The following is a 17,779-nucleotide window of genomic DNA, read 5'->3' on the forward strand; positions in this document are numbered from 1 at the left end:
TGCTGAAAGCCAGATTGCTATCAAGCATTGCTTTGCACAGTCTGGACCTGCACTTGGGTATGTTCATCCAGTAACTGGTTACACAAGCCTTTCACTACAGAAGTAAAAGTAATTTAAATAGCCTTTTTCAAAAGCCCCTACAGTTTTGAATCCCTTGGCCACTTACCTCCAGCATTTGTACACGCTGTGATGCCATGTGCTATCCAGATAGCTATCTCTAGCCATCTCTCGCTTGACTGGCAAAATGCATTGAGATTCTGTAAAGGATGCTGAATTAGAGTTATGCCTTCTGCAGAATGTATTTCAGCAGAGGGATGCTATGGGGCTTCCAGAGCTTGCAGTGGCAACAGCCTGTCTAGCTGGCACCACGGTATTCTGACACATTGTCCAGCTTTGGTTTATCCAAACTTTGGGCCTTAAATGCCATATCACTAGTGGGATCTGCTATGGAATGGGGATTTGCAGTGCAGCAGCTGTGATCGTGATCAGCCTTGACATGAGTGGGCATCCCACACCTTTGCTCTCACACGTGCTGATGTCCCTCACAGAATTAGCAGTGTGTGTTAATGTATTCTAGCCAAAGATGCTTGTGGCTGTGGTACTGCAGTGGTGCAGAGGGAACTGAAGCAGCAGCAGTCAGGTTGTGGTGCTCATCCCTAGTGTTTTAAATCTGCAGAGCCCTCCCTGTAGGACTGAGGGCTGTGGATGCCCTGACTATTCCATTGTCCAGCCCAAAGGGGTAAGCGTAAAATGCTGCTTGGATGCTCGGAAGGAGCTGTGGGAAGTCAAGGGGAATATAGGTGGGTGCTTGGCCATGGTGCAGTGGTTGGGGTTGGTGTGGTACTGATGAGGTACGTTGTCAGAGGCAGCATATGGGATGCGGAATGCTTGCATGTGATATGCCTGCTGTGTGTCCTTGTCTGGAGTTGATAGTATCTTGTGTCTGGCAGGATTGCCTTCTCCCTCATCTCTAAATTTTGAGAAGTTCGTAAAAGAAAAGAAGTATCTCTGCCTCATCTTGTCTTACAATATCCAGTAGAGAAAGTGAGCTCCAGAGAGCCTGAGTTCGTTCATGTTTTAGCCCTAGGCCTGGAGATTATGAACCAACTTAGAACTTTGTAGCAGCCTTGCCATGCTTGTATCACCTCCATAGAACAGATACTGGAAGGATGCTCTAGCCAGCCTGCTCCTTTCCCAGGAAGGGGAGCATTAAGCACATTTGAATTCTGTTTAACAGGAGGAGAGATGTGGTTACACACTGTGTGCTGCACTGTAGGCAGTACTAGAGAAGAATTGCTGTTGAAGTAATTGCAGGCTTTTTGCTGTCCCGTCTCCCAGCAAGATCTGTCCGAGGCTGGGCTGTTGTGCCACCCACACTTTCAAGTGTGAGGCAGGGCGGGCTCCCTGTGGATGCAGACTCTGAGCTGGTGCTAGCGTGGTCCCCAGAGCTGCTGCTGTGCTTGCACGTGGCCTCAGCTGTTCCCTCGCACCTGACACAGCTAGCGTGTGTGAATAGTGCTGGAGCCAGGGCTCACCCTCTGAGCTCTCGGGTAAAGGCACACTGGGGTCAGGAGGTGCTGGGCAGAGAATGGAGGGGACTGGTTGGTGCTGAAGATCTGCCCTGCTATTTGGAGAGAGTCTCCAGACAGACTTGCATGTTTGGGGAAGGAGCTGGTATGAAGCTGTGCTCTTCTTGCAGCTCCAACAGCAAGGCACATATGGCTGCTGCAGGAGCTTTTGTCCATCCAGCCCCTGTCCTGGGTCATCTCCAAAGATGCTGTAGTACTGCCTGTTGGAAGCAGTGCTGCAAACTGCTGACAAAGCTGTGTCTGTGCTCTACATATATCTCAGACCTGCCTCTTGCATCTTTCAGTGCTATTCTCTCTGTCCTTCCTGTGTAGTAGATATGCTTAGTGCCAAAGCTGACAGAACAGTGCTGGACCAATGCGGCTTCCTCATGTCTGTGGTGAATGATACCAGTTCTAGACCAACAAGGCAGACCTTGGGATGCAGGCATGCCACAGCTCCTCCCCAGCTCCCCCTGTCATTGCATGCCCTGCCCTTGGGAACCCAGTGGAGAGCACAGTGTGAGGAGCAACTGTCCAGCAGCATGGGAGTCCACAAGCTCCCAGTTTTCAGCTGTCAGGTTGGGCTTCTGCGTGCAAGTGCTGGAAGCAACTGCTAGCCCCCACGCCACCCTGGAGATCATCCCTGCTGCGCTGCTGTCCGCTCCTTCCTTGTCTTTGTTGGGTAAGGGGGCTGGAGCCGGGTGACTGATACTCCCAGTCTGAACTCATTCTACAGATAGCAGTGAGGGCCATGCCCAGGGCCATAGGGGTCAGGACTCAGCTATTGTCTCTGACCAGCAACCTTCCTGCTGCAGCCTTCATTTCCTTGTGTCCTTTGGGGCCTGGGCATGCCATGGAAAAGCAGGGAAAAGCTCAAGTTTTAGGGAGCTCCTGTCTTGTGCTTGTTATTTGTTCTGTGGCTCTGCATTCCCACGGGTAGCACAAGCTGTGCTTTACTCAGCAGCTTTTATAGCATTCTTGTGGCTACTCCAAACAGATGGAGTGGTTTGATGCTTGTGCAGGCAGTTCATGCAACTCTGCCAGGAGATGCCAAGGAGCCAAAGCAACGCATCCAAGCCTATGTTAGCTCAGGGAGCAAGCTGGGGTCGAGGAGGGAGGGCTTTCCTTCTGCTCTGTTGCATCTGTTGTAGGTGATGGGGGAGCTCTGCGTTTTCTTGCTGGTTTTAAAGGCTTGTCTCAGAAGAATAGTACCAGTGTGGCAGTCTTTCCAACGGAGCTGTGGGCACAGGGAGCACTGCAGGAGCTGCCAGGATGCTTACCTGGCCTTTGGTTGGGATCACCCCTCCCTGGGCTCCTGGGGCACTACTGCCCTGACTCTGGGACTGCAGTTGTGTTGGGCAACAGTGTGGTTTGTAGGTGTAGGACTGTAATGTATTGGGCAGTGCTATCTTTGTGTGCTGTGGCCTGCCTGTGTTTTCCCCTTCCCTTGCCTGCTTTCCCCTGCATCAGCATGCATTTGTAAAATGAAATAAATATTGACATGGACGGGATGCTATTCAATTTGTCCTGATCACTGGGCTGCGGTGAGTTTTGACAGAGCACAGTGTAAAACATAAGCTCAGGATGTAATTTCTACTGTCAACATGATGTACAGTATGGCTGTGCCAAATACATACCGATAAACTGCATACGCTCTTGTGGGGAGGGGAGGGGGAGAGTTGTGCTGATGACTGGGAAGCGGGCACGATGGAGCAGGAGGAGAGGGGGCATGACCCTGGGACCAAGGCAGTGTGAGTCTGGTGCTTCATTGCATGCATGAAAACCTGCCTGGCACAGCCGTGCCTGGGCTCACTGCCATGTGCGTGCATGTGTGCTGCACACCTGCAGCCGCATGCTGCTGCCTGCTTGGGATGCTGTGCTGCAGGCTGGTTCTGGCTGCAAGAGCAGCAGCTCCCACTGGTTATTTATGGCTCCGCTGCTCATGTGTGGCAGAGAGAAGTGGCACTTCCAGCTGTTGGTGAAAGGTCTTCAATAATATGGGGAAATAAAACTGCTAGTCTTGGTTCCTGTGCACAGAACCTTCTGTAGTGCTTTGCAGCCCTGGGGTACTTTAAATCCTGCTGCTGCATGTGCAGGCCACTGCAAGGGCACAGGCAGCATTTGGGGCCCTTGGATCTGCTGCCTCTGGAGGAGGTCTGTGATGTGACAGACAGAAAGGTGTGCATGCTGAGGAGCAATGTGACACTGACCCTAGCTGTGGCCTGAAGCTGTGACAGAAGACAAACAGGCTGAGAATTTACGGGTGGAGAAGAATCCAGTTGTGTATCTCTGGGTCAGTGTTCCTAGTGGCTCTGAGTCCTCAGGGCTGGAGCTGGCAATAGGTTGCATATAGATGGGCTCTGTAGCCTGGGACCCGAGTGTCTTGGAGGTACATCAAGGCAAATTGGGTTGCACCGCCTCTGCCGCTGCCCATAGGAAGAGCACACCAACAGCTCAGCTGAGCGTAGCTGAACTTCGGACAGGAGACAGCCACTAGCAAACCAGGTTAGTTCAGACGTAGCAGTAAGATGAGAAATCTCTTAAATGTAAAAAGCAGCATAATGGCTGAGATCTTAAAAACAAGGTTGTGGTTCCCACAGCAACGGCAGCCCAGCCCATGCGTGCTCAGCGGGACTCTCCTCTCCATGGCAGTAGCTGCTCTGTGGAGTGCTCAGATGCAACAGGGCTGAGCAAGTTGCCTTGGGAACTGTGTGCCAGCTTGTCCGCCAGCCAGAGAGCAGCTCTGCTGGAGCTGTGCTTGCCCGCTGCGGCATCTTCTGCCCCTTGCTTTGTCTGCTCTGCCTTGCTTTAGTGTGTGCATTTAAATTGTTGCTTTTACCGGTTTATTGATACCGTTTAGGACTTAGCCACTTCCATTTATGCGCTGTAACTCTGGCAAGGCTGAAAGAAAAGGCACGGTGCCTGTTCCCGAGAGAGCAGCAGTGCCATCCCTGCATGCACACGGGGCTGCCTCCAGCATGTGGCTGGGGTAGTCAGGTCATGGAGGAAATCGGCTGCTTGCAGCTGCCACTCAGGTGTGAAATGGTGCAATGAGGGGAACAAGGATGGCTCCTGCTGCCCGCACAGAGCCAGTGTGGATGGTGTCTGCCAGATGTGCGCCCTGAGCTCTGCATGCTGGAGACAGCTGGGGCAACGTGCTGCCTTCATGCCAGCTTGGTCAAGATGCTGCTGCTGCTGGTGTTGCCTGGATTTGCACCATTGGGCTGGCTTTCTTTCAGCCTCCCTACGTGTTCAGGAGGTCTTCAGTGATTGCAGACCTGCTCTCTGGCAGTGGCATTGCTGCCTTGTCAGGCTTCTGGCAGGGCTTTATGAACCAGTGTTGGAGAAGCCTGGATGGCAGGGAGAGGGTGTCAGGGTAGGCAGGGTAGGGAGAGATTTCAGCAGCTGGTGACTGCCTCTCCCCAAGACTCTGCTTATGTAGTAGTCCTTGGGAGTGTGTGAATGGACTATTCATTAAGTTCTCTTTCTGGCAGTGGCATTTACCAAGTACAACCCATTTGTACTTGAACTTTGGACACATCTGGAAGCTTTGCCTGCAAAAGTGCTGCAGAGTGGCAAGGCAGAGATGTTGGATAGGGTATTCCTCCCACACTTACTGTTTGCCCTGGGTGCTGGCCTGGAGCTCTTGCTGTGGTACAGCTTGTGCTGTTCAGTTTATTGACATCTCCTGGTGTCTGGGGATCTAACTCCAAAATAGCCACGAGTTTTCCAGATGTGAGAAATTGGAGAGATACTGTTTGTGGCAGTGATGTGCTGTATCTTGTTGTGTGTATCTTCTGTACATCCACATAAGTGTGATAAAACAGGTTTGTACATGTCCTATTACTGTCATTGTGTCTTGCTCTGAAATCTGCTGCAGGTGGGGCAGCCTCAGCTGCATTGCTCCCAAGCAGGAACCTTTATACCTGTGTTTGATCGATAAAGGCTGCAGTTACTTTGCTCTGTGAGACTTTGAACAGTGGGAAGGAGCGACTCAGTCTGTCACCCATCTACAAGTCATCTTGTTCACCTAGGCATAGCCTCCGATGTTACATATTTTGATGTTTGATGACAGGGGTTCTCACCAGATTGGCAAGAGTAGCTGGCCCTTCAGGAGCAGTGGCATGAGTGGCTTCTGCGTGGGGAGGCCTGACGGCAAGAGGGACTCGTGCTATTTCCAACAACCTGACATGGCTGGTGTGGACAAGTCTTAATAACAAATGGTCTGGCAGGGAAGAGGGGTGGGGAGGACTCTTAGTGCTTCTGTACCGTGATTGATAACATAATAATACACAGAAGACCCTGCGCTCCTTCAAGCATGAAGTACACAGGTCTTGCACATGTGACAGCTAACACACGCATGCACATGAAATATAGCATGTGTACATGGCAGGGAAAATATATGTGTACACCCAAATGAGTCACAAATGTGGACAAAGGAGTGCCAGTGTGTGTGAGTGCTCTTAGCTGTGCATGAGATGGATAGAATATGAGTGTGAGCCCTTGTGTGTGAACAGATTTGTGCACATTGCATGAAACACCACTTGTGAACCATGAACAGGCAGTGTGGAGTGGTGCCTGGGACTAGTATGTCCCGTGCTTCTCACAAAGTGTGTATCCAGACAGGCAAATGCAGAAATGACAGTGCAGCTCACTGGATGCTTTGGGAAACTGCCCCGCTGGTGCAGCCGCACTAGAGGAATGACAAGTGTGAGGAAGAGCCAGGGAAATATTTGTGAGTTGCCCCTGGTCTGAACTGCTGGGGCTGTTTAGAATCATGCAGAGGGCTGTGCAGAGCTCAGTCCAGTTCACCCTCTGTGGGGAGTAGGTGGAGATCTAGTCCAGGATCGCCCTCTTTCCATTCATCCTCTTTCACCCTTCTGTTTAGAGTAACCGATGACAGCAGATTAATTCTGTGAACCAGTAAATATGCGCATGTTTCATGAGTAGTTCTGGCTGTGGCTGGTGTCGCAGAGCTCTGGTGGAAGTTTGGGGTGTTGGTGCAGGGAGAGGTGGATGCTGCATACCCCTCCCCATCTCCTGATCAGGCCTCTCCTCCCCAGGTGCTCACCAAATGCAATCTACCCTTGGCTACAGGTCTCATCTCTTTGTCCATAACGCCTTGCCGGATGGCTTGAAGCTTACTCCAGAGGCCTTCTTTAAGCTGTTAGCTTTAAAGTCAGCCAGGTGATGAGTCCTTGAACAGATGCTTTTCTCCTAGCCCATGGCTGCAGAAGTGAGATGACGGGAAAACTTCTGCTAGGAAGACTAGCAGCAGTGGCTGAACAGCCAGCAGCTCCTGCTGTCAATTGCTGGCATCCTCCAGCATGAGCATTGTCTGTGCAGGACTGGTGTGGTCTGGCCCTGTGCAGGCAGCAGCAGCTGTGCAGTGCTGGGGGTGCTGCCTACACGTCTGCCACCAGTGTGGGCAGCGGTAGCACCCTGCCAGAAGAAGACCTCACTCCCCTCGGCAACCAGGGCAGTGTGGGGAAGAGGTGCCCTCAACAGTGGGGCTTCTTGGTCTGGGAGTCCCTGTTGGAGCAGCTGTCTGTAGTCATGGCAGACCTGCAGCTCTCTGCCCTCCCTTCCAGGGTACCTGCTCTAGCAGGACCTGTGGGACTGGGCTCTGCTGAGGGGCACCTGGGGCAGGGCAGGGTGGGAGATACTGACCAGGGCTGCAGGGGCAGCTGGGGGGGCATGGAGCCCCGTGCTCACACCAGCACTGACACCTTGGCCTTTTCCAGGCTCCTGGGGATGCTGCCGGCTGCCCTGCACCTCCCTGCATGAGCCAGCAGAGGATGGAAGTGACCGGCATCAGCTGGGCAAAGGACCCTTCGCCAGGTGCTGGGATGTCACCCCCCTGAAGATGGGAGTTACAAATGGGCTTGTGAACTGCATGTGTGGCCCAGGCACCTGCGCTGCCAGACCCATCGCACAGTAGTCCAGGGCCACCGCAGGACAGGCAGTCGCTGGCTGCAGCAGCTCATCCTGTTAACTCCTCTGTGAAACCGTACGTGAAGAAGTTTCCCTTTGCTTCGTGTGAACGACTGTGGCGGCTGCCTGTGCCCCGTGTGCTGCTGCAGAGCCCCCCGCCCACTGCTGGGCTGGGCAGCGGGCTGTACGTGACCCCACTCCCCAGCAAGACCGGCAGCAGCCGAGCACGGAGCTGTGCAGCTCTGTCCTCGGGGACAAATGCCAGCTGCCAGACTCTTCTCTGGAGACCCAGGAGCAACTTGCAAGGCACCAGCACTGATTGCTCCTGCGATAGGAGCGGCCGGTCCAGGACGCCTGTTGTCACAGATGTGACTCCAGCCTGCTGGGACAGGAGTGCTCCAGCTACAAACACAGCATGTGGGAGGGATGGGGATGCTCTGCATTAACTGGTGAGCCCCATGCTGCTAGTGTGGACTTTCCTCCTCCTCTTCCCTAAAGGATGCTAGTTGTCTGCCCAAAAGCTACTGCTCATGCAGCCTCGTAGAGCGCAATGGCAAGGGGTCTGCAGGGCTTCTTGTGGACCATGCTGCTGCTGTTCTGCGCCATCCAGGAGCTGGGGGCCTGGGCCATGCACACTGCGGTGGAGGGCCCGGCCCTTGGGCAGCCGGGGGACCCTGCACTGCTGGCCAGCGGGCGCGTGAAGCGTGGCTGGGTCTGGAATCAATTCTTTGTGGTGGAGGAGTACACAGGCACGGAGCCGCTGTATGTGGGGAAGGTAAGGTAACCCTATGTCTCCATGGGGCTGGCCAAGCCAGTGGTAGAGCAGGGCATGCTGGCAGCAGCGTTGAGCCTAGCAGGGGAGAGAGGGCCTGCATGAGGGTTGCTCATGGGGGCCTGGCTAGGGAAGTACTGCATGGACTGGGATAGCAGGAGCCCAGTCCCTGCTGAGGGTGGTGAGGTTAATGTGCTCCCACAGACTCTGGGGCAGAAGCACATTGAAATTCAGATTGATGTTCTTCTAGTTGTGTGCTGGGTTCCCATGGTGTTCAGGTTGGGTGCAAGAGGGGGTGCAGCTCTGGGTGTTGTACTGGGGAAGGCTCAGCCCCATCTCTGGGAGGACCTGCTGGGCAGCAGCAGGTGTGCAGGCTGGGCTGGCAGGGCAGGCATCTGTTCGTGCTGGTCCCTGCCACATCTGAGGAGCCAAAGTGCTGCCATAGCACCAAGGTGCAACCCTGAATTCCTGAAGATGGTCCATCCCTGGCCCTATGGCCCTCTCAACATGGGGATAATATGCCGGGTTTTGGTTTGGGGCCCCTCCCTGTGGCTCCCTCCTGGTCCTGGAAGGACTGTGCTCTGTCCTGCAGGTTGCAGTGGCTCTTTCCTAGCTAGTTACCTCTGCAGGCTGGGGCTGGCAGAGGAGAATGTCCCACTCTAGCTGTGGTACAGAAACCCTGCTCATTTGTGGCCAGAGCAAGATTGTTGCAGGATTTATGTATCTCAGGCGGGCCTGCACAGCATGGTGTAGAAGGTGCTTGGGGTGAGCAGGCAAGGCTTGGAGGGACCCTGAGGGCCAGCACTGGTGATAGAGCTTTCCTGAGCCTTGCCAGGAGCTATGCCCATCAGGCCTGTATTGTGGGCACTCCTGAGTGCCCGCTGGGAGCTGCACTGTGTTGCTGTGCTGCTCCCAGGGATGGATCCATGCTGGGCTTTGCACAGGCAGTGGCATCAATGAGCTTCTAGGGAGAGGCGCTGGGAGGTTTTGGGCTTGCTGTGACCACTGTGTCCTTCTGTGCTGTGAGAAGATGCAATAGTGCGCACGGGAGCGCTGGTCCACCGGTGCTGGAAAAGCCCTGATCTCCCTCGGGCAGTCTCCCTTCTCTGCAAGGGGGTGGCTGCTTGTGCTGTCCTAGCTCTTGCCATTGCTCGTGTCCCCTTCAGAGAGGAGCGCTGGCAAACCTGGAGCTGCTGCAGAGAACAGTGCCTTGCTGGGCAGGGCTGCGCCTGTCCTCGGGAACCTGCTGGTGTGTGACACCCACCCCCCCCCGGCGAGAGGAGGGGGCACAGGGGCCTCTGCTCCCTCCACTCCCGGTGTCCTGCGGCCGAAGGAGCATTTGGCCTTGGGGCTGCTGGGCTTTGTCTTTTTCTGGGAGCTGTGGAGAAGCTGCCCTGTGGCTCCCACGTGTTGGAAGGATGTTCCCGGTACACCGATGAAGGGAGTGCGGGCTGTTAGGACCAGTCAGCGGAGCATTGCTGCAAGCCCGCTGGAGCTGCCCCTGTGGGGGCACGGGCTCTCCCCAAAGGAAAATGCCCAAGAGCTCATGCAGCAGGGCTGTCTGATGGCCTCGGCTGTCTGGTCATGAGTCTGGAGGAGACTTGAAAATGGGCTTCTTGGCTAGGGGCCAGCTGGGATTTCAGTGGTGATTTGTGTCCATTTCAGCAGACACTCAAAAGCTGCACTCCTCTGCCACGGCACTCGATGCAGTTACAGCTAATTCACAGCTCCCCTGGGAAGCGACTCGAAGCATCAGGCCCTGTCAGACTCCCGAGGTAGCCTAGCAACTGCCTCATCTCCAAAACGAACCCGGGAACCTACAACTAACCCGTTTTACAGCCCCTTTCCACATCATTCACTGCATCACCCACCCCGCTCAAAATAAGCAGCCAGCCTGCACTGAAATCCCTTCCCGGTGAATATTGCTCCCCGGGGCTGGGAGAAGGTGGGGTGCCTGCCTGGAGTGGCCAGGGCTGGGGTGGCCCGTGGCCCACCAGGAGCGTGTGCCAGCCCTCCCAGCACGGCTGTGGGTCCAGGAGCCTTACTGTGCCGGGGTTGCAGCTCCCTGCAGCGTAGCCAGGGCCTGCCCCTCGCCTCTTGCACACCTACGTCTGCTTTTCAAAGGGCTGATACCATTTCCATAAAGTCTGGGTTCTCTAGCTAATCCTTCTTCTGAACTGTAATTTCCCCTGAGGCTGCTGTCAGTTTGATGTGGATTTCTTTGGGTTTTTTAAATAGAATTATGGGGTCAGCACTAGTTACAAACTTCTGCATGTGGACAGATCTATTTTAGATAGAGGAGAGGATTAAAGGGAAAAAAGCAGATTTAATTAAGTTGCTAATATTTAAAGAAAATTGATGAACTCAGGCTTGGAGCAAACAGTGCGCCTTTATTATGGGCTAGTTTTTATTTGATTTTCTTTATTTCCCAGCCTCAGAGTCATTTTTTATTTGTGTATCTGTGCTTTCTGTTTAATTGCTTTTAATAAGGAATGTGCACCTCTGTTCACATTTAATTTTGATTTAATTATTAGTAAGTAATTAATGGCTTTGTAAAATTCCTGGTTGTAGACTTTTAGGACAAGGAAACTATTTTCCTGTTTAGCAAATCAAACAGATCAGCCTTTCGTCCACATTCCAGGCGGCCCTGGCTCCTGCGGACACCCTTGTCCCTGGCTGGCAGGGCTGAGTGGCGGGCGCGGGTCCCCTCTGCTCCTGGGGCACAGGGCTGCGGGCAGCCCCTGTTCTGGAGGGAGCTTGGGGGGAGGCACAGTGGGTCCCAGGGCCAGCACGGGACTGACCATGCTGGGGCTGCCCAGCTTCACTGGCCTGCCGTGCCTGGCGGTGATGCAGGTCCCTGGCTGCGTGGGAGCGTGGTGCTCCCTGAGCCTGCCGCTGCAGTGGTGAGACTGGGCAGGAGGGAGCATCCCTGGGATGTGCTCTGGGCCTGTGGCATCTCCCCTCAGATGTCTGTAGCCTGTTAACTGGCCCTCCCCCATTAGTTGTTGTTTAGCCAAGCAGCACAGATTTAGTTCTTTTAATCTTCCCTTGTAAATCAATCTGTACAGCCCCTTGAGCCCAGGCTCCATTTTTCTTCCTAGCATTCCAGTTTGCAAGGATGCTGGTGGCTGCTCTGAGCAGGCAGCGATGAGCAAATATGTAAAGAGGATGTGCTGAGAGCTCAGCGTGGTTCTGGGAAGAGGTGCTGGGTGGTTTATCTCTGGCCTAATTATGAATCATGAACCTGGTGTTCAGCAGAAAACCACAGATTTCTGTTACCTGCGCTGTACAGATGAGGTGCACCTTTTCCATTTTGAAAAGCTTGATCTGTAGGGGAGCAGTAGTGAACATCAGGGAGAGGACTATGAAGTGGAGGGGGCAGCAAGCTCCCCAGCAGGCAGCAGGGAGAGCTGGGGCGGGATGGTCCTGCAGACCATCCCTGCAGGGCTCTCCGAGAGGTGCTGCCCCAGCAGGTCTGTGGCCAAGCCACTGTGGCGGTCCCACAGCACTGCTGGGCTCGCAGTCCTGTTTGCTAGCTGATTGAAGGTCTCCTTCCCAGGCAAGCCTTGGGAGATGTTTCAACATGGGCAGTAATATGTGAATGTCATGTAAAATGCATTGAATTGTCTAATGCATGGGCCCCTCACTCATGAAATAAATACATAAACTGTATCTAACAAGACAAATATAATGAAGGCATCATAAAAAAGAGGCAGCTCTGGTATAAATTCTTGCTGGTAGAGCTGTGTGTCTGAAAGGTGGATTATAGAACTGTAGTTTGGAAGATTGAATGGCCCATAAACATTTTCATATTTCATTAGGCAATTAATGGATGGCACTTTTCTTTTTCTTGGGGAGCGGGGGGGGATGATGACATGATTTTGCTGATTCTAAGCAGAAATTGTAGGAAGCAAATGAAAGCAGCTGATGAAACCTTTCCGGGGGCCTGTCCTGTTATGGATTGCCCCAATTAATGCCCATGCTGCTCTCTGTCAAGATGCATTCTGCCTGTCCAGTTACTGTTAATAGATTTCTCATAAGTGGCTGGATTGTAAAAACCTCATAACTCAGTTTAATGCCACCAATAAAATTATCTCTGGACATCTGGCCTGGATTCCAGTCAGCTTCTTGTCCGTGGGGAGCTGCTGTTTACCCTTTCTTTTCCTAACTTCAAACATTGTCTTAATTAGAAAATGGAGCAGAGATTGCCTACAAAAGCATCTTCCACAGGCTCTGTTTTTCATCCTCAACATAGGCATGACTTGCCACATTCTCCTGCAGGCTTTGCTCAGGTGAGGGCTCTGGGTGTGATGTTGTGATGGGTTGACCACCCACCACCACCACCCACCCCCATCACCTTGTCATGTAAACACAATACAGATGTGCAGCAAGTGTTTTGAACTCTCGGGCAGGGAGACTTGCTAGCACCAACTGCCCAGAGAACAGAGGGTGGCTGTGGCTGGGCAGAGCAGGCAGATGAGGATGGGCTTTGGGCAGCCGGCTGGGTGGATGAGGACAGATGCTGCCTTTACACCCTGATCTGCTGTGCAGCTTGGGAGATGTGATCCCAGACTGCCAGGGTCCTGGATCCTTGCCCACAGGGAAGCCTCTTCTGGAGTGGTGTTGAGTTGTTCTTCCCTTTTCCATCATCTCCTAACTGCACAGTGGTGGGGTTTGTGCCCTGTGGTGTGGGTGGGTACTGGCAGGATTTGCGATCGGCTGAGCATATGGTGGCATAGGCAGGACCAAAGTTCCAGTTTACTGGGACTTCCTCCACACACAGGCATCATTTGGTGCTCTGTGCCGCTCTCCTATCCAGCAGTAGCAGAAGGAGTAGATGGGGCATCACACAGGGACCATGGGCACCTTGTGCAGGGGTTTTACACCCATGCGGTCTCATCGAGGGGGCACAAGCAGGGCCCCAGCCTGCTCCCACCCTCTCCCTCTTTCCCTGGCAGATCCACTCGGACTCGGATGAGGGGGACGGCTCCATCAAGTACACTATCTCCGGGGAGGGCGCAGGGACTATCTTCCTCATCGATGAGATCACAGGTGACATCCATGCCACCGAGCGCCTGGACCGAGAGCAGAAAACCTTCTATACCCTGAGGGCTCAGGCCCGTGACCGGCAGACGGACCAGCTGCTGGAGCCTGAGTCAGAGTTCATCATCAAGGTGCAGGACATCAACGACAGTGAGCCACGCTTCCTGGAGGGGCCCTACATCGGCAGTGTGGCTGAGCTGTCCCCCATCGGTAGGTCTTCTGGGTGGGAGGAGGTGGGTTGGGAAACCTGCACCTCTCTCCTGTCAAACCTTGAGCCTGCTGTACCCTGCAAAACCGCCTGCAAATCCCAGGGATTCCAGCTGAGACCAGAGCTAGGGAGCCAGAAGAGAAAAATAAGGTGGCTTAAGGAAAACAAGTGAATAAATCCTCTGAGCTGATTGCCAGCCTGTGGCAGTCTCAGCTCTAAGCTGTGCCCTGGAGACAGGTCATGGTGGTGCCAGATGCCTGCTGTGCACTTACCCTGGTTTCACACAGCTCCCTGGCTCCCAAACACAGGGGGCAGGGGTGGGGGGCACAGCCCCTGGCATGCCAAGGGGCTCGCGGCTGCCTGTGGGTCAGATTAGCCTGAGTGATGTTTCTCCCTCCCTGGCTGCCTGTGCCCCAGCCCCTCCTCAGGCCATCCTCTGTGTGCTGCTCTCCAGAGCCCCTTGGCTGCCCAGCCGTCCCCTTTGCATCCCCATGCAGCCATGTCCGCAGTGCTGCCAAGCCCCTCTCACCCAGCTCCCAACCTTCCTCTGAGGGGCCAGGCATTTTTGGTGGAGATAAGGAAATTCATGTCCCCTGTGACAGCAGCGTGGCTTCCCCATGTTACTGTTAGCCTGCCCATCCTCTTGCCACCAGGCATCCCTTAAGTCCATTGGTGATGAGCCTCACTGAAGTGCTGAGGGCCAGGCTGGGATGTGTGCTGCCGAGCTGCATGAGTCCATCCCCGCAGGGGTGGCAGAGCAGGGCAGTGAGCTTCACACTCACCTGAGTGTCAGGAGGGGTACAGGGAGGTGATGCATGAGCTGCAGTATTGCTGCCCTTCCTGCGCTGGCCCGATGATGGGTTCCCATGGTGCTGAGCACAGCTTTGAGTCCAGAGAGAGCGACTGCCTTGCTTGCACTGCCCAGAATGCCACACTGTTCCCATCCACGTCAGGCTATCTGTTATCCCCCATTGACTAGCCAGAGCGCAGAGCAGGCTGCGCATGTTGGCAAGCACTGCAGACGGGGCACTATAAATCACTGTTCTCCAAAGGCTGCATCAAGATAGAAGACAGCCTGCGAAAGACTGACTGACATCAAAGATAAGGCAGGTACCCAACACTGTCAGCAAGGGATGAGTCAGCAAGGGGGAGAGCGACAGTGCCAGAAAGGCAGAGAGTGTCGGGAGGGAGGGCGCCGGCGGGGGGGGGCAGGGCTGGGGGAGCGCACGAGGGGCTCAGCAGGTCGGGAGAACTGCCGTGTCCTGCTGTGCTCATGCAGGAAGGTCTGCCTGAAGAGGCATCCCGGAAACAGAGCACAGGGGATGGTGCTTGGGTCTGTGCTGCCTCAGGACAGAGCTCTGGCTCTCCACGGTAACGCGCAGCTATCACGAGGCTGGTGCATGGCCTGCAGCAGGTACAGATGTGCAGGAAGCACCCACACCAGAGGAGCTGCTGCTGCCTGGATTTCTGTTGGGTGGAGAACCAAGCTCTCCTGAGGCATCCCAGGCTCTCCTTCCTCTTCCATTTACCTGCACAAATACTTCCCTGAGTCAGAGAGTGACCCCTTGAACTACAGCCATGTGCTCCTGGAGAAATAAAAGACAGCATGTAGGCAGCAAAGCAGGAGGCATCCTGTTCCCAAAGGGAAGAAAGAAATTAAATTAATCTATCTTGCTTGAACAAGATTTAAAAAGGAAGGAATTCTCGACTCTAAGTATTAGACAAGTATCCCAGTTCTTTGAAAATCACTAACAATTATGGAGCTGCCTGATCAGACTGATGTGAACAAGACATATCAAAGGAGACAGTTTCTATGCGAAATTGGAGATCAGAGGGAGAAAGAAACACGGTTTCACAACATGAAAGGAGGCGATTCCTGCAAATTAAAATACTCAAAAGTTAAAAGCACAGAGAAGTGCTGTGAACGGTGTGGGCTGTGCTTCCAAGCTGCATGCTCCAAGATGTTCTGCTTACCAGGTTGAGGTCTGTCTGCCTGCGACAACCTTGGAGCTTTCTGTAGCCTGGCCAACCCAGGGAGCACAAGGGCTCCTCAGTAGCAGCCCAGCCCTGGAGATGGCCCAGCTAACAGGGCAAGGAGAGCTTCACACTGTGTCTTCAAGTGGTGCTGCCACATGGTCCCCTGCAGTATGAATGCAGCGCTGCAAGGCCCCAGCTCCCCCCGCCGAGTTCTTCCTCATTGTACCAGTGCTTTGCCCAGGAACAGGCAGCATGAAGGAGACGATGGACACATCCTGTGAAAGCATGAACAAGCCAGCCTGAGAAGCAGCTTTTCTGCTCAACCCTCTGGGGTTCAGCAGCTGCCCTGCTCCTCCACTGTGGCCCTGGTGTGGACACAGAGGGAGATGGGGGCTGGTTCATGGACCTGGTGTGTGTGAAGTTATGCTCCAGCAGCTGTAGGAAGGGCTGAGGATGAAGGACACAGGATGCTGCCTGGGCCAGGCAGGTAATGTTCAGGAGTTTCTTATGGGAAATGCCCTGCCAGGACCTGTTTGTGTGGGAGTGCTCCTTTTGTGCTCAGGTACAGCTGTGATTGTGGCTTTTTCACGGTTGGTATCAGTAGCGATGTTTGCTGTCTCTGAGCCGGACAGACAATCTCCCCTAGACCTGATGAGTATTTTCATAAGAGTGAATGGGGAGCATGCCTTGCTGCCTTCCTGAATGTGAATGGAGGTGATCCTCTTACTGGCCAAGCAGAGGCAGGAAGGCTGGGCAGCTTGGGGAGAGCTCAGATTGCCTACTAATACATCAAGTTCAAGGTCAAACCCTGGGACCTGCTGGAGAATATGCCTACTCTTGGCTCCGTTTGGGTGCAGACATTTTCCCTATCACCAGTGGTTTTGGTTCGGCTGTGCTCTCTGCTGGGGAAGGGGCTGGGATGGGGCCACCCCAGGGACAGGGCTATTCCTTGGCCTGGAGCTTGTTTACAGGGAGTTGCTCATTCCCTGTGTCTGCTGCTCTGACAGCCTTTGCTCTGTGGCCCAGCCTGAAAAGTCAAGGGTGACCCCCTTCTTCCTTTTCTCACACTCCTGCCTTCCCAGACCTCGCTGAGGTTTGTGCTTGGGGCTGCCCAAGTGTGTGGTTTTTCTTCTCACTCACAGCAGCTCTCGGCCACAGCTCTCTCTGCTCCCTGCCAAAAGCATAGTCCCAGCTCCCAAAGGTGGGTACCTTCCTGGGGCATAAAGAGGAATAAAACAAATACGGTCAGATCCGCTCCATGACAGCAGGAGCAGATCAAAGGACATTATTTGCATAATGAAGGAGTACTAATTGGGAGGGAAAGTAATTTGATTTCCTAGCGTCTGAGAGGGAATAACAAATGAGAACAGCACAAACTCTCACAGAGTAGTTGGGAGTGCTTTGCAGTGCACTGGCCCCTTGCTCTGTGCTGGGGCCAGGGCAGCACGTTTTGGCAGTGACAGCATATGTGCTGCTTGAGACTAAGAATAAGTCAGGGAGGACTAAAGGTGTCTCTGTTCCAGGATCTTGTCTTGAACAGTGGGCAAAGTGGATGCTTACAGAGGAACGGCGCACACACAGTATGTGTGATGCTCTTCTTAATACTTTCCCAGCCAGCGACCAGTTTCAGCTGGGGAATTTCTTCAGCTGTGTATGGTTTCTGTGGGTTTAGTCAACTTCAGTGTCTGTCTTCCATGAACTCATCCGGACTCAATGTAAACCTCTGCAAAGGGAAAGTGAGTTGCTATTGCTATCTGGTGGATCAAAAATGGCAGATGCAAGATGGTCAGGAAAGTGAGGCCAGAGTCTGGGATTTGTAAGGGGCAGAGGTGGTGCTTTGAGCTAACCCCAGCCCATGGAGCTAGGCTGAGCATGTGTTATGCCCATGGAGAGGTCAGCGGTTTCCACCTAAGGCTGGCACTGAGCTCCTGCACTTGGAAGAAGCACATTCAAAATGGAAACTGACCCAACAGTTTTGCCTGGCCCCCCTTGGCGTGGCAGGACTAGCTGCAAGAGCGGGCTTCAAATGATTTATCTTTAGAAACCTCATCTGGCCTGAGGCTGCTGGGGCATCAGGAGAAACGGGGCAGCTGCTAAGGGCTGTTTTGGAGGCGGCAGGGCACAGAGCCATTGAATGCCGCTGTCGGGGTGTGGAGGAGCCAGGTTTGACCTGGTGCTGTGTGAGTCTGGCAGGGGGGCAGCAGTGGGGCCGAGGGCTCTTCCTGCTGAGCCTCCCCAGAAGGAGCAGGGCCTCACCCTGCCTCAGGGCTGGCAGCA

At 53.9% G+C, this 17,779-nt stretch overlaps 1 protein-coding gene across 2 annotated transcripts in view; it reads left to right on the plus strand.

The window, feature by feature from the left end:
• Nucleotides 1-17,779, plus strand: part of CDH22 (cadherin 22) — an 86,025-nt gene that overhangs the window by 20,214 nt on the left and 48,032 nt on the right. For both annotated transcript variants that reach the window (XM_037403114.1, XM_037403115.1), the window contains exons 3-4: nt 7,313-8,277; nt 13,233-13,527. In XM_037403114.1, coding sequence (XP_037259011.1) covers nt 8,053-8,277; nt 13,233-13,527 — 520 coding nt within the window. In that variant the 5' untranslated portion in view covers nt 7,313-8,052. The remainder of the gene's footprint in view (nt 1-7,312; nt 8,278-13,232; nt 13,528-17,779) is intronic.

The sequence above is a fragment of the Falco rusticolus genome, chromosome 10 (assembly GCF_015220075.1).
Source record: "Falco rusticolus isolate bFalRus1 chromosome 10, bFalRus1.pri, whole genome shotgun sequence".
Classification (NCBI taxonomy): Eukaryota; Metazoa; Chordata; class Aves; order Falconiformes; family Falconidae; genus Falco; species Falco rusticolus.